The 14,335-nt window shown below is 41.9% G+C and overlaps 1 protein-coding gene across 9 annotated transcripts in view; it reads left to right on the forward strand.

Moving 5' to 3' along the window:
* Positions 1-4,647: 4,647 nt before the first annotated feature.
* YAF2 (YY1 associated factor 2) overlaps positions 4,648-14,335 on the forward strand; it is a 79,780-nt gene continuing 70,092 nt past the window's right edge. For 6 of the 9 annotated variants that reach the window (XR_004059695.1, XR_004059694.1, XR_004059696.1 and 3 more), the window contains exons 1-3: positions 4,648-4,923; positions 5,356-5,481; positions 7,246-7,630. Coding sequence is in view for 2 of the 9 variants with exons in the window: in XM_030939593.1 (XP_030795453.1) it covers positions 4,898-4,923; positions 5,356-5,481 (152 nt within the window). In the remaining 7 variants the exon portion in view is untranslated. The remainder of the gene's footprint in view (positions 4,924-5,355; positions 5,482-7,245; positions 7,631-14,335) is intronic. The other 3 variants (XM_030939593.1, XM_030939592.1, XR_004059700.1) reach the window with 2 other exon arrangements.

Below are 14,335 nucleotides of genomic sequence, written 5' to 3' on the forward strand. Positions count from 1 at the left end.
TTAGTAGAAACGAAGTTTCGCTATGTTGCCCAGGCTGGTGTTGAACTCCTGAGCTCAAGAGACCCTCCTGCCTTGGCCTCTGAAAGTGCTGGGATTATAGGTGTGAACCACTGTACCTGGCCCACTGTCAGTCTCTTGATCTAAGAAAGACTCTCAATCTTTTTATTCATTCTTCAGAGAGAACAGATTACTGTTCACCTGTGCACAGAATCACATGCACAATTTCAGTACCTACTCCAGTCTCTCCTAGGAAGTATATTGGAATGGGAACGGATATTATTATATCAATGGCCTAGGGATTACTTTAATTTTAATGTATTTATTTTATAGAGACATAGTCCCTGCCATGTTGCCTACGCTGGAGTGCAGTGTCTATTCACAGGCATGATCCCACAGCTGATCAGCATGGGAGTTTTTTGTTTTTGTTTTTGCGATGGAGTCTCACTCTGTCCTCCAGGCTAGAGTGCAGTGGCGCAATCTCAGCTCACTGCAACCTCTGCCTCCCAGGTTCAAGCAATTCTCCCTGCCCCAGACTCCCAAGTAGCTGGGATTACAGGTGTGTACCACCATGCCTGGCTAATTTTTGTATTTTTTTAGTAGAGATGGGGTTTCACCATATTGACCAGGCTGGTCTCGAACTCCTGACCTCAGGTGATCCACCCACCTCAGTCTCCCAAAGTGCTGGGATTACAAGTGTGAGCCACTGCACCTGGCGCTGCACAGGAGTTTTGACCTGCTCAGTTTCTGACTTGGGCCAGTTCACCCCTCCTTAGGCAACCTGGTGGCCCCTCACTCTTGGGAGTCATCATATTGATGGTGAACTTAGTGCGGACACCCGAATAGATTAGTACACTACAGCCCACAGCTCCTGGGTTCAAGTGAGCCTCCCTGCCTCAGCTCTCAGCTTCCTCAGTAACTGGGGAAAATAAAGATTGCTTTACCTTTTTTTTTTTTTTTTTTTGACAGAGCTTCATTCTGTCACCGAGGGTAGAGTGCAGTGGTGTGATCTGGGCTCACTGCAACCTCTGCTTCCTGGATTCAAGCGATCCTCCCACCTCAGCCTCCTGAATAGTTGGGACTACAGGTGCATGCCACCACACCCGGCTAATTTTTGTATTTTTTGTAGAGACAGGGTTTCCCCATATGGCCCAGGCTGGTGTTCAACTCCTGAGCTCAATATATTCACCCACCTCAGCCTCCCAAAATATGGGGATTATAGGCATGAGCCACGGCGTCTGCCCTCATTTACCTTTTAAAAATTAAGGTAAGGACAGGCACAGTGGCTCATGCCTGGAATCCCAGCACTTTGGGAGGCTGAGGCAGGAGAATTGCTGGAGCCCAGAAGTTCAAGGCTGTAGTGACCTATGATGGCACCACTGTACTACAGCGCAGGCAGTAGAGTGAGACTGGCTCACACACAAAAACAAACAAAAACAAACAAACAACAACAAAAAAGTAAATAATCAGAAAACTTCAACACTTTATTGTTAAATTGTTAAAACGATTGTGTCACTTTACAAGTGACCCTAATAAATTACATTTCTAAAGTACTGAATTCTGTTAATGTATTGAAAAGACACCTGATTGCATAAGAACCTAGGCCACTCTAGTAATAAAATCTTTATTCTCCACAACAGCCACTCTTACAGCTAGTAGAGAAACACTTTAGGAAAGGTGTGGTTTTTTGTGGTGAAATGGCAGGAATAGCTCCTGTACTACTGTCTCCATGTAAGCCTAGTAGTGGCAGATTTTTTTTTTTTTTAAGAGAAACACCAATAAATGGGAGGCAGTTGGTATAGTGCAAGGGCATGTGACTCTGTGCTCCACATAAACTAGGTTCCTGGTTCATCGACAAGGATGTGTGGAGTTGTAAAGTTCATTTTGAAGGATAAATGTTAATTCTGGCATTTATTGACCATCCACTGCAAGCAATATGCCTAACAGTTTGTAAATCCCAATATGAAAGAAAAAATCTCATTCAAGAATTGTAACACAAGTGAACGTATTGATTATTTATTTTAGAAACAGGGTCTTGCTATGTTGCTCAGGCTGGTCTCAAACTCCGGGGCCCAAGTTATTTTCCTGCCTCAGCCTCCCAAGTAGCTGGGAATACAGGGGCCTGCTAACCTGACTATAAGTAGATGTATTTATTCTCAGAATATTTATTGAGTGCCCACTATGTGTCACACTGTTCTAGAGGCTGGAGATGCAGCAATAAAGACAATAAAAGTTCTTGTCCCTTTTGTTCATGATTTAGAGGTGCAGCTTACTTTTTAGTGACAGAGGTTACAATCTAGTGAAATGGTGATTTGCAGCATGGGGGATTTTTAGAGTGCTTGATTTAGTTTTCTTTTTATTTAAAAATACATTGTTGCCATCACTTTTGCAAGTGGAGTAGTTCTTATCAGTCTCTTTGAGGATCCATCCAGTTGAGGCATTTAAAAACATCACAATGCCTTAGACTTGTAAGAGACCTTAGTTGTGACAGTAGTTTTAACTCCTTTATTTTACATATGAAAAAAAGTAAGTGATTTAGCTGAGTTTACCCACTGCATTACTGAGAGGTTAAAGACTAGGCCTCAAATCTCGTTCTCTTGTATGCGTTCCTCAGTCATACTCCTCACGGTTCCTGGTTTTCGAATTCGGGTCTGAATCATGAGAAGCTACATTTTCAAAAAGTACAGATAGTACAATGAGTTTAGAGACTGCTATGTAAATGGAGTGATTTGGTTAATCAGAAAGAAGGCTCGGTGAAAGACATTCGTCTCAGGATACCTGAGCTCTAACCCTGGCCTATTCATTAAAGAAAAACCATTTAACCTGGGCCCTAACTTCCTTGTCTTTAAAATGAAGGGCTAGACTATGGATTTACAACAGCTCGACTTACGATTTTTCTACTTTACGATGGGTTTATCGGTGCACCAAATGCATTTTCGATTTACAATATTTTTTATTTAAGATGGATTTATCGGGAAGTATCACCATTCTAAATCGAAGAGCATCTGCAGTCGATGAGGCCATGTGCATAGTACTTTGAGTCCTTTAAAATACGTATCTACGTACTGGGATTTACAAAGTGTCTGTCACATAGTGCTAAAAAAAATATTATTTATTTATTTAGAGGCGGAGTCTCGCTCTGTCGCCCAGGCTAGAGTGCAGTGGCACCATCTCGGCTCACTGCACCCTCCGACTCCCGGGTTCAAGCAATTCTCTCTGCCTCAGCCTCCTGAGTAGTTGAGATTACAGGCACCCGCCACCACACCAGGCTAATTTTTGTATATTTTTTAGTAGAGACGGGATTTCGCCAAGTTGGCCAGGCTGGTCTTGAACTCCTGATCTCAGGTGATCCGCCCGCCTCGGCCTCCCAAAGTGCTGAGATTACACACGTGAGCCACCGCGCCTGGCCAAAAAATGTTATTTTATTATTAATCGCACAACAATCTCATATAGATGCCATTCAGAAGATGAAAACGTTGAGAATTACAGAAATTAAGCAATACTTTCAAGATCTATCAGCTAAGAAACAGAGGAAGCAGGCTGAGAACCCTGGACTTCTGACTGTGCCATTTCCTTTGTAGTTTAGCTATGAAATTATCATTTTACATGAATTCAGAATTGATGTAAACCTAGAAAGATGGACAGAAACAGCACAGTTAAAGAGGGATCTAGTTTATGCAGAAGTAGCCCATGTGCATTGTCAGAGGCAGCTTTTCTCATGGGAGAGGGATGCAGAGGTAGGGAAAATATGTGAAGCCTTTAAATGCCAGGCTAAGGAGTGTGGGAGTCGTTAGTGGTTCTTGATCAGAGTGGTGGCATAATATTAACAGCATTTTATTTTTCATCTGGTTGTGGATTACTGAATAGATTGGGGAGGTGGAAGTGCAGCTTCAGAGACCAGTTTGATGGCTGTTGCTGGAGTGTGGAGTATGAGGACCTTTATTTAGTATATTGAGGTGAAGAGACCTGGGAAGGTGTTCTTCTGTTAGCAGACAGCGTTGAGGGCACATGCAAACTCCTTATATTTAAAAAGGCCTTAGGAGTATGTATTGGGTTTCTTTCAAAAGCAGCTACTGCAGAGGCCTGAGAGGCCAAAAGGGCGCCTTTGGAATTAAAGCAGAGTTAGACTACTGGCTTTGTCATTTTCTAATTATGTAGCCCAGAGGAAGTCACCTAACCTCTCTTGAGTCTTGATTTCGATTCCTGTAAGTTAGGGGTCACAAGCCCTACTTGGTAGAGCATCTGTGTAGTGCTTTAAGGCATCTAGCAATGGCGCTGCGTGTTAGTTCCCGCCTTCCCCGGTGTCCTGCAGGCGGGGACTGAGTAGTTAAGGACGGCGGAGGCCAGGAAAGTCGTTCTACCTGGAGACCCCGTGCTGGCACTTCTGTCCAGAGCTGGACAGGTCTCCGAACGCCGGCCGGTCCCACCTTGGACCAGGCTTCGCACGGGAAGACTGAGCATCCCAAGCCAGTCGGTGGGACAGACGTTTTCCTCCTCAGAGGGGCTCTGGAGCGCGCAGCAGTCCCTGGCGGCCGCAGGTACCCAGAGGGCGACCGAGCAACAGTGCGGAGAGGCGGCGCCGGCTCCCGAGGCCGCTGCGGCCACCTCCGCACTGCCCGCCGGCGAACTCGCAGCGGGTGCTGGGGCCGCGCTGGCCGCGTTTGAAGTCTCCGGCGCGGCCGCTGGTTGGCGGGCGCGGGTCACGTGCGCCCAGGCAGGAGTTTCCCCGACAGCTGGAGGCTGCGTGGGATCAGGCGGCGGCTTCCGAGCGCGGCGGTGCGGCCTTCCCCGCCCCCTCCCTCCCTCCTCCCCCGCCCGCTTCCGCCCGGCTTATTATCCTCCTTATTGACAAACAGAGCGGCCGCGGCGGCGACTCTCGGCGTGTGTTGATAGCCAAGCCATGGGAGACAAGAAGAGCCCCACCAGGTAACAGCGCCCGGGCCCCGGGGCCCGGACTGTGCGGGCGGCAGGGCCCTCGTGCAGGGCTTCGGGTGGCTGCCTCGCTCGCCGCCCGGGCACCGGGGCGAGCACGGGGGCGGCTCCGCTGGTGTGCGAGTGCTGCCGCGTGAGGGGGCCGGCGCCGGCCGCCCCACAATGGAGCCGCGATGGCGGCGGCTACTGGAGCGGCAGCCCGGGTGTCAGAGCGGCTGTGGCGGCGGCGAGTGCCGCCGGGCTCGCGCCCTGCCTCTTCCTGACTTCCTTCCCCCTTGGAGCCGGAGCGCGGCGCGCCGAGGGCCCGCCGGGCGGGGGTCGCGGAATTGGGGCGGGGGGCGGGGCGGGGGCGGCCGCGGGGCCGGGGCGCCGGGCGCGGCCTGCTGGTGACCCCGCGCCGCGTCGTGTCCGGGTTGTGTCCTGCAGGCCGAAGCGGCAGCCGAAGCCGTCCTCGGATGAGGGTTACTGGGACTGTAGCGTCTGCACCTTCCGGAACAGCGCCGAGGCCTTCAAGTGCATGATGTGCGATGTGCGGAAGGGCACCTCCACCCGGTGAGTCCCAGGCCTGCCCAGCGCGCCGCCAGCCGGCGGGGTGACGACCAGGGGACGCCCCTGCGGCTGCCGCCCCCTCCCATGACATTCGCGGACCCAGCGGGAGGAGGCGAGACGGAGGTGGCTGTGGCGATAGGAACTGGGTCACATTGATCGCAACCCAGGCGATGGTTTGCGGTGAGGGGTAATTGAAGAGGCTGTACGGTTTTTTGCTTCCAAGAGAGAATAAATTATTTATGGGAGGCATTAGCTACTGCGATTTAATTCGTATCGCAGGGTGTAATGTCCCTCTCCCCACTCTGGGTATAAAAATGTTGGCTGCATTGTTGTGTTAGTGTGTAGGGATCAAGGAAAACCCATAAAATCCTCTTTAGGAGCAAAGGATGTAATTTAATTTCGTTCCTAAAAAAAGAAAAGTATCTGATTGCAGAATACACAATATATTAAACTTCTTTTCTATATGGACTTCTGGAAGGGTCAGATCAAGGTTTTATTTAGTGTTTTTATTCCAGTTCTGTAATATTTTATAAATAAGTAGTTGGAGATGAGCCCAGTCACAGGAACAGATTTTTACCGAAAGTACCTGCATATCTTTAGTTTGATTAAATGGCAGTCTCTTAGACAAATGAGATGAAAAGATCTCTGCCTATTTTCAGACTTTATTTATTGTAAGCTTGCAGTATAATAACTCTGTCTTTTAAAAAACGACTTTGAATTAAGTGGATAAAGAAAATCATCCAGGAAATTCAGTCTGGCATTCTTAATCTGTCAGCACTTAGTTATCGAGCTCCTTGATTTTTATAGGAAGGTACCCTTTGAATTAAATATAATCCTGTGATTTATTACTTAATATGTAGAGAAGATATATATTTTGATGCTACAAAGTTCATTAGAAACTAAACTATAACAATAAGCATACTAATCTATCTTACTGTTGCTTTAAAAAAGAGGGCATATATAATATTGACATATGCAAATATTCAGTAGACATTAGATTTCTAAAAAATGAGATCTTGATTTTTTTTTAAAACACTTTACAGAATTTTATTAAGTTTGAAATGTAGAGACAGGAATGGTTGACAATAACTTACTTGAAAATTTTCTCAGTGAAGCTCGCTGGTTTTGACATGCTTGTTTTTTGTAAATATTATATGCTTTTTGTATATTCCCACAATGGATAAAATATTTTGTTCATTTTTCATATTCAAAAAGCAAACTTTCAAATATACTCTAAATTTAAGGGATTACAACAAAACATTCCAAAAAGAAAAACGTATATACTAAAATGATTGTGGTTACTAATTTTGGACCCATTTATTCTCATTTACAGTGGATAAAATATTTTGAACATTTTTTTATGCTCAGAAAGCCAACTTTTAGACATAACGCTAAATTTAAGGGATTACAACAGAACATTCCAAAAAGAAAAAAAGTATTTGCTAAAATGATTGTGGTTACTATTTTTGGACCCGTGAATTGTGATTTAAGTATTTTGAAAAGCAGAGTATCTTAATGGCTGTGTAAGGTTGGAGTTGGTTTAGAGTGTATTTGTATATCCGTGTTAGTACTTTGTGCTTTTTAAAATGCTCAGTAAGCAATATTTAGAAAATCTGTTTTTTTGGGGCAGGAACATTAAAGTGGAGACAATTATTATAATCTTGATCTCTGGTACTATATATTATTGCTTTTTGTTGTTCCCTCTCTATTTTCTTGTAGCCATTAGAAAAATACTGAAACTAGAAGAGCCTATATGTTTATTTGCAGGGACAGCAAGGAAGGGGGGAAGCTGGTGTCCTACTCCACAGCCAGTCTTGGGGTTAGAGGAACCCTGAGAAATAGAGTAGGTGGTGGCAGCTCAGAAGAGAAGAAACAGGCTGAATACCTGGCACCTGGAAGAAGAAGGAATATAGTACACAGGGGAGTTGGCCCAGGACAGAGAAGTGGGCCTAGTTTAAAAGAGGCTTGAGGCCCACCTGGGGGCCCCTGACAATTTTTTTTTTTAACCGGTACATCCGAGCTCTTGTAGATCCAATTTTTAGTGGTGGAAACATTACTTGAGGAGGACTCAGAGAAGCATTGTCATTTGGATTGAAACTGAAGAGGCTCTGGGCAACTCACCAGAAATCTAAGGGACACTGTGTTCCTGAAAGTAAGTGTTCTACACTACGACCCTCTCAGCTTCTGCCTTCCTCTCTCTGAATTGTCTCTTCTCTTTTGATTTTGGCTCTAAGTTAAACCTAAGAGCTCTAATTTCTCTGTTATCTGTTATTTTCCTAGTGGTTTCTGAAATTCAGGGTAGAATCCATGTTTGTATAGAACAGTGTGGAACAGGGTATTGTTAATAGAGAAGATATTGATTGCACCACAGAATATTAATATTTTTCCTCTCTGGTAGTGTTAGAAAAACAAAATTAAAGGACTGCAGAATGCTGTTGAGAAGCAAAAGTTTCAGTAGTTGGAAGGAATAATTCTCCATAATTGACATATTAATTAACAGTTAGGGTAATTTCCAGAGTAAGGTTGGCAAGTACTAAAGCTGGGACTGGATAGCTGCACAGCAGAAGGATGCAGTTTGCTAATGTTTTGTTTGTGTGACCCATGAATGGGATTTGAATCCTTTGGGTCAGACTGACCTTTGAACTGATTCTGCCTCATTGCCAAATGTTAGGACTTTTTTCTTTTTAAACCTGCGGAGAAGATTGAGTCCTTGTTCTACCTTTAAAGTCTTTTTTTTCTTTCTTTTTTCTTTTTTGAGATAAGATCTCATTCTGTTGCCCAGGCTGGGTTGCAGTGGCATCATCCAGGCTCAGTGCAGCCTCGAACTCCCAGGTTCAAGGGATCCTCTCACCTCAGCCTCCCAAGTAGCTGGAACTACAGATGCACGCCATCACGTGTGGCTAATTTTCTCATTTTTTGTAGAGCTGGGGGATCTCTCTGTGTTGCCTAGGCTAGTCTCAAACTCCTGAGCTCGAGTGATCCTCCCACGTTGGCCTCCCAAAGAACTGGGATTATAGGAGCGAGCCACCATTCTGGTCCCTTTAAAGTTTTTATTGACAATATTTTTTTTTCTTTAAGGAATATTAAGTTCAAATTCTTTATATTGCAACAGAAGCCCATTTCCTTTCGCTATATCCATGGTAGGTCATGTGTTTCTATAGAATGAAGTTACATTCATGGCATGTATTTCAAAATAAAACAATTTATTGTAGCTTCGGTTTCTCAACTTTTAATTTTATTTTATATTTTGGGGTACATGTGCATGTTTGTTACTGGGTATATTGCAGAGTCAGGGAATTGGGCTTCTAGTGTACCCTTTATCCAAATAGTGAACATTATATCCAACAGGTAATTATTCAGTCCCTCACTCCAAAATTTTTTACATTGTGCTTTTGTGAGAGAAACAGTAGTAAATGTCAAACTGACAGGAAAATTTTTAGAAGGAAAAAATTCCACGGTGACAAATTATTTTCAAGATGCTGCACAGTGTTTATATCTGAAGTTTCTTTTCTTTCTTTCTTTCTTTTTTTTGGGGGTGGGGCGCAGAATTTGAGACAGAATCTTGCTCTGTCGTCCAGGCTGGAGTACAGTGGTGTGACCTCGGCTCACTGGAACCTCTGCCTCCCAGGTTCAAGCAATTCGCATGCCTCAGCCTCTGTGGTAGCTGGGATTACAGGTGCCCGCCACCACGCCAGGCTAATTTTTGTGTTTGTAGTAGAGATGGGGTTTCACTATGCTGGCCAGGCTAGTCTCAAACTCCTGACCTCAGGTGATCCGTCTGCCTTGTCCTCCCGAAGTGCGGGATTACAGGAGTGCGACACCATGCCCAGCCTATCTGAAGTTTCTTACAAGGCAAGAAATGTCCCAAATATAAATGCAAGAAACTTTAGGAAATTAAGGATCATTCTTGACTGGGCCTAGTGGCCCACATGTGTAAGCCCAGCACTTTGGGAGGCTGAGACAGGAGGATTTCTTGAGGCCAGGAGTTTGAGACCAACCTGGGCAACACAGTGAGATCTTGTCTCTACTACAAATAAAAAAAATGATCTGGGTGTGGTGGTGCATGCCTGTGGTCCCAGCTACTCAGGAGGCTGAAGTGGGAGGAGCCCTTGAGCCCCAGAGTTTGAGGTTGCAGTGAGCTGTGGTCATACCACTGCATTCCAGCCTGGGCAACAGAGTGAGACCCTGTCTCAAGAACAAAAAACATTCTGAATCATCAGAGAAAGTGAAATATTAAATATTAAGGATAGTGTGTATGAGAGTGATAATCAATGTGTGATGGTGAAATTAGGACTGGTGTCGTATTGCTACTTCACCTAGGAGTGGATGGTTACTTCGCTTAATTCAGGTAGCAAATATTTAGAAATGAAAATGATAGAATTATTGGTTTGGGTTTTAAATTGTGGTCTAAATGGTTCATACCAGGCTTTCAAATGTAACAGGTAATGTTACATTTTCTTAGAGGATATTGTAACAGTCCTTTAGGTTTCTCATAGGTGTTATTTTAGAGAGCTATGAAAAAGATTTCACATAGTAGAAAGAGTAGGAAAAAAATCTTTTTGTGAAAGAAAAGATTTCACATAATAACTAGGTGTTATTCTAGTATGAGTTTGGTAACCTGGGTTCATATCTCATTTCATATCAATCATTTCAATATTCAGCATTCTGCAAATGTTTATTGAGCATCTTATTTAAGGGCTGAGTTGGCTACTAGACATACTGTAGTGAGCAGAATGGATTTTTTTGTTTCTTTAAAATTTTACGGTTTTGCAAATCAGAACCACTTTAACTGTACCAAGCTCTATATGTGAGGTTTAGTGTTAGTAGATCTTTCCTTTAAGTGTAGGCTGAAGAGGTGGAACTTTTTCATTAAAAATATATATTGTTTATAACTGAACACAGTATTATCAGTATAATGGTTAGGTAAAAAGAATGAGTTATTTCAGCTTCTGTTAAAAGCAAACTATAAAATTCACATTCTGAAAGAAGCTTAAACCAACTATCATCTGGTAGAAATCTTTTCAGCATCGTTGTTTTCTTGTCATACTTGCTTTCTATCTTCAAATTTGAGGTTTGGCACTGATTCTCCTAGACCTTTTGTGTAGGAATGGTAGAAAAAAATTGAGGACCATCTACATAAGTCCTTTTTAAACAAATGCAGGGTTCCTGAGCCCCCTCCTGTCTATCTGAGGAGCCTTTCTAGCAACCATTTAGTTGTTCAGAGACTCCTTATTCTAGGAGGTTTCTTACTTGTTTGTTTTTTGTCCACTGTCTTAGAGGACTCACACTGGTTAATTGTGTGAGTAAATTTTACAAGTGATTAGTGTTTGTATAGTCCGGATATCAGAGTGGTTTTCAAAGTATAGTCTGAGGGACACTGAGAGTCCCTGATATCTTTTTAGTTGAACCTTTCTATGAGGTTCACACTGTTTTTATAATAATATGAAGATGTTATTTGCTTTTTTCAGTGTGATGGTGCAGAGGCAATGGTGGGTAAAACTGCCAGCACTTTAGCATGAATCAAAGCAGTGGCACCAAATTGCTATCTTCATTGTAATATTCACCACCATGTACATGAATGCAGTAAGAATAATGCCAGTTTGAATTAAGAATATCCTTGAAGCAGTAAAATTTACTAATTTTATTACATCTCATATTTTAAAAAATATTTTGTCTGACAAAATGGGAACTACACATAAAGCACCTACACTGTATACCAAAGTATAGCAGTTAAGGGAAAGCACGTGTGTAGTTTGTTTTGCAAGCAGAACTAGTCTTTTTGTCATACAACATCATTTTTACTTGAAAGACTACCTGAAATACCATAGTTATTCAGACTTGGATATTTAGCATATATTTTCTTGAAAGTGAATATATTCAAGAAATATATCACTTCAAGGAAAACATTTGAGAGTGTATGTTGCCAGTGATAATCACTCAAGTGAAAATTAGAATTTTTGAAAATTTGTAGCAACAATGAGCTTTAGAGTTTCTGTGTATAAAGACTTTTATGAGAAGATTAGTGGTGATATCAATGAATGTAATTTTTGACATTTTACCGTGAAATGTGTCAGCATTTGGAAAATACGCATAACTCAGCAAACAAATGGTTCCTAGTTACCAATGTTTGATTTTATAAAACTGTAATGAGTAATCCATTCGTAGTACAAAACACCAACAGATTTTAAGGGAACACTATAAACTTCATTGATGTGGTTTCAGATTTCACATTGCACTAACCTTTGAGAAACAACTGTGTTTTTATGTAGTATCAAAGAATAACATCTGTAATTATCCAAAAATGCTGTTAAGCTACTTATCTCTTTTCAACTATATATCTGTGAGAGTGCAGATTTTCTTAATATTTTTGGACTAAAACAGTGTATTACAACAAATTGAATGCTGAGACAGATGTGACAATCCAGATGTCTTCTACTAAGCCAGATGTTAGAGGTTTGCAAAAATATACAGTGCCACTCTTCATACAAAATATCTTTTTTTTGGAAAATAATAAGTTTTTAAAATAATAATATGTCATTTAATATGTGATGTGTTTATTTTTTAAATGAACTTATATATTTAGATTTTTATCAGTTTTTATTTCTAATATAGTAAACATCGATATATGACCCATATTAAGAAAAACAAAAAACAAAAAAAACTCTTAAATTTTTAAAGTGTAAATGATCCTAAGACCAAAAAGTTTATGAACTGCTGGTCTAAAGTTTATTGGCTTGGGTTTCTACATGCAATGGATTTACTTCAGTAAGTGTTCTTTTTATTTCCTTTACAGTGTGAGGCCTGACAACTAGTATCCTAGTTGTTTAACTCAGTGGCCAATCTCACTCATCTTTTGATGTCTCCTCCAAAGTATTTGATGTTGTTGGCCCTTTTTAAATTGAAACTCTCCTTCCTTGATGTCTCTAACACTCCTTTTTCATAGATTTCTATGTATATTTCTGAAACCCATTTCTGCCTCCCCAAACCTGGCATCTGTATATTCTTTAGTTTGTATGTGGCATAAACTCCTTTCTGGAACCTCAGCTAGAAACCATCATTGTCTCAACTTTGATTCTAATTTGTGGTCATCCTTCTTGTCCTTTCTCTGGATTTTTCTCTTAAATCTATCCTTTTTCCAGTTTATGTAGTTACAGTTCAGAAGCCCATATCATTTCTCTCATGAACTGTTGGATAAATTGGTCTCTCCTTTGGAATGCTACTAACATTATTTTCATTGTCTTCTTTGAAACCTATCTGATTATGTTGGTCCCTGTATATTAAAAAACAATTGAGTCCTATTAGTGGCTGCTGAATAAAAGCTGAAATCCTGAGTATAGTGTTCAAGGCTATAATAATAATCTATCCCTAAACTACCTTCCTAGCTTCATTTCCTGCTGCTTATCCCAATCCTGTGTTGTGTCAGCACTGAATTATTTTTATCATATGGTACTGTTCTTTTTCTTTTTCTTTTTTTTTTTGGAGACAGAGTCTCGCTCTGTCGCCAGGCTGGAGTGCAGTGGCACGATCTTGGCTCACTGCATTCTCTGCCTCCCAGATTCAAGCGATTCTCCTGCCTCAGCCTCCTGAGTAGCTGGGATTACAGGCGTGCGCAACCATACCCAGCTAATTTTTGTATTTTTAGTAGAGACAGGGTTTCACCATGTTGGCCAGGATGGTCACCATCTCCTGACCTCGTGATCTGCCTGCCTCAGCCTCCCAAAGTGCTGTGATTACAGGCATGAGCCACCATATGGTACTTTTCAAAGAGGCCCTCTAGGATTACTATCCCTCCACCCCTTAGTATCATACTGATTCTATGTAGTAGAGTCAGTCATGCACTCTATAATGACATTTTGGTCAGTGGGGGACCACGTATACAGTCCCATAAAATTATGATACTATATTTTTACTCTACTTTTTCTATGTTTAAGTACAAATATTTACCGTGGTGTTACAATTACCTGCAGCATTCAGTATAGTAACATCCTGTACAGGTTTGTAGCCTCAGAGCAATAGGCTCTACCATATAGCCTAGGTATGTAGTAGGCTGTACCATCTGGGTTTGTATGAGTACATTCTGTGATGTTCCCACGATGAAATCACCTAACGATGCATTTTTCAGAACATATCCCTGTCATTAAATGATGCATGGCTGTATGTATATGTAATTATTCCTGGCGAATCACTATATTGTAGTACAATTGTCTAGACACTTACCTGCCTTACAGGGCAGAGACCGTCTTATTCACTTTGGTATTCCTAGAAGCTAATAAAATACCTGAAGTATTGTAGATATTTGAATGTTTTCAATTAATGTTTATGCAAATTTGACTATTGCTATATGACACCTGATATTGCTTTTCCAATAATTTTGAACATTATGTTTGTAAAAATGTTATCAAACTTTTTTGTCTCTAAGTTGTAGGTATAAATCGTTTATTTATTTATTTATTTTCTGAGACAGGGTTTCACTCTTTTGCCCAGGCTGGAGTGCAGTGGTGTGGATATAGCTTACTGCAGTCTCAACCTCCCTGGTTCAAGTGGTCCCCCCACCTTAGCCTCCCAAGTAGCTGGGACTATAGGAGTGTGCCACTACGTCTGGTTAATTTTTAAATTTTTGGTAAAGGGGGTATCTCCCTATGTTGCCCAGTCTGGTTTCGAACTCCTGGGCCAAAGCAGTACTCTCACCTTGGTCTCCAAAATGTTGGGATTACAGGCATGAGCCACTGCACCCAACTGTTTTTTAGCATTATTTCAAGGCTGATATTGTACATGAACACCTTAGCATTTTTAAGGAACAGCTTTGGCAAGTTGTGTATTATTATTATGATCTCATTTGTGGCCACTTATTAGGTCT

The sequence above is a fragment of the Rhinopithecus roxellana genome, chromosome 10, assembly GCF_007565055.1.
Source record: "Rhinopithecus roxellana isolate Shanxi Qingling chromosome 10, ASM756505v1, whole genome shotgun sequence".
In the NCBI taxonomy this organism is placed as follows: Eukaryota; Metazoa; Chordata; class Mammalia; order Primates; family Cercopithecidae; genus Rhinopithecus; species Rhinopithecus roxellana.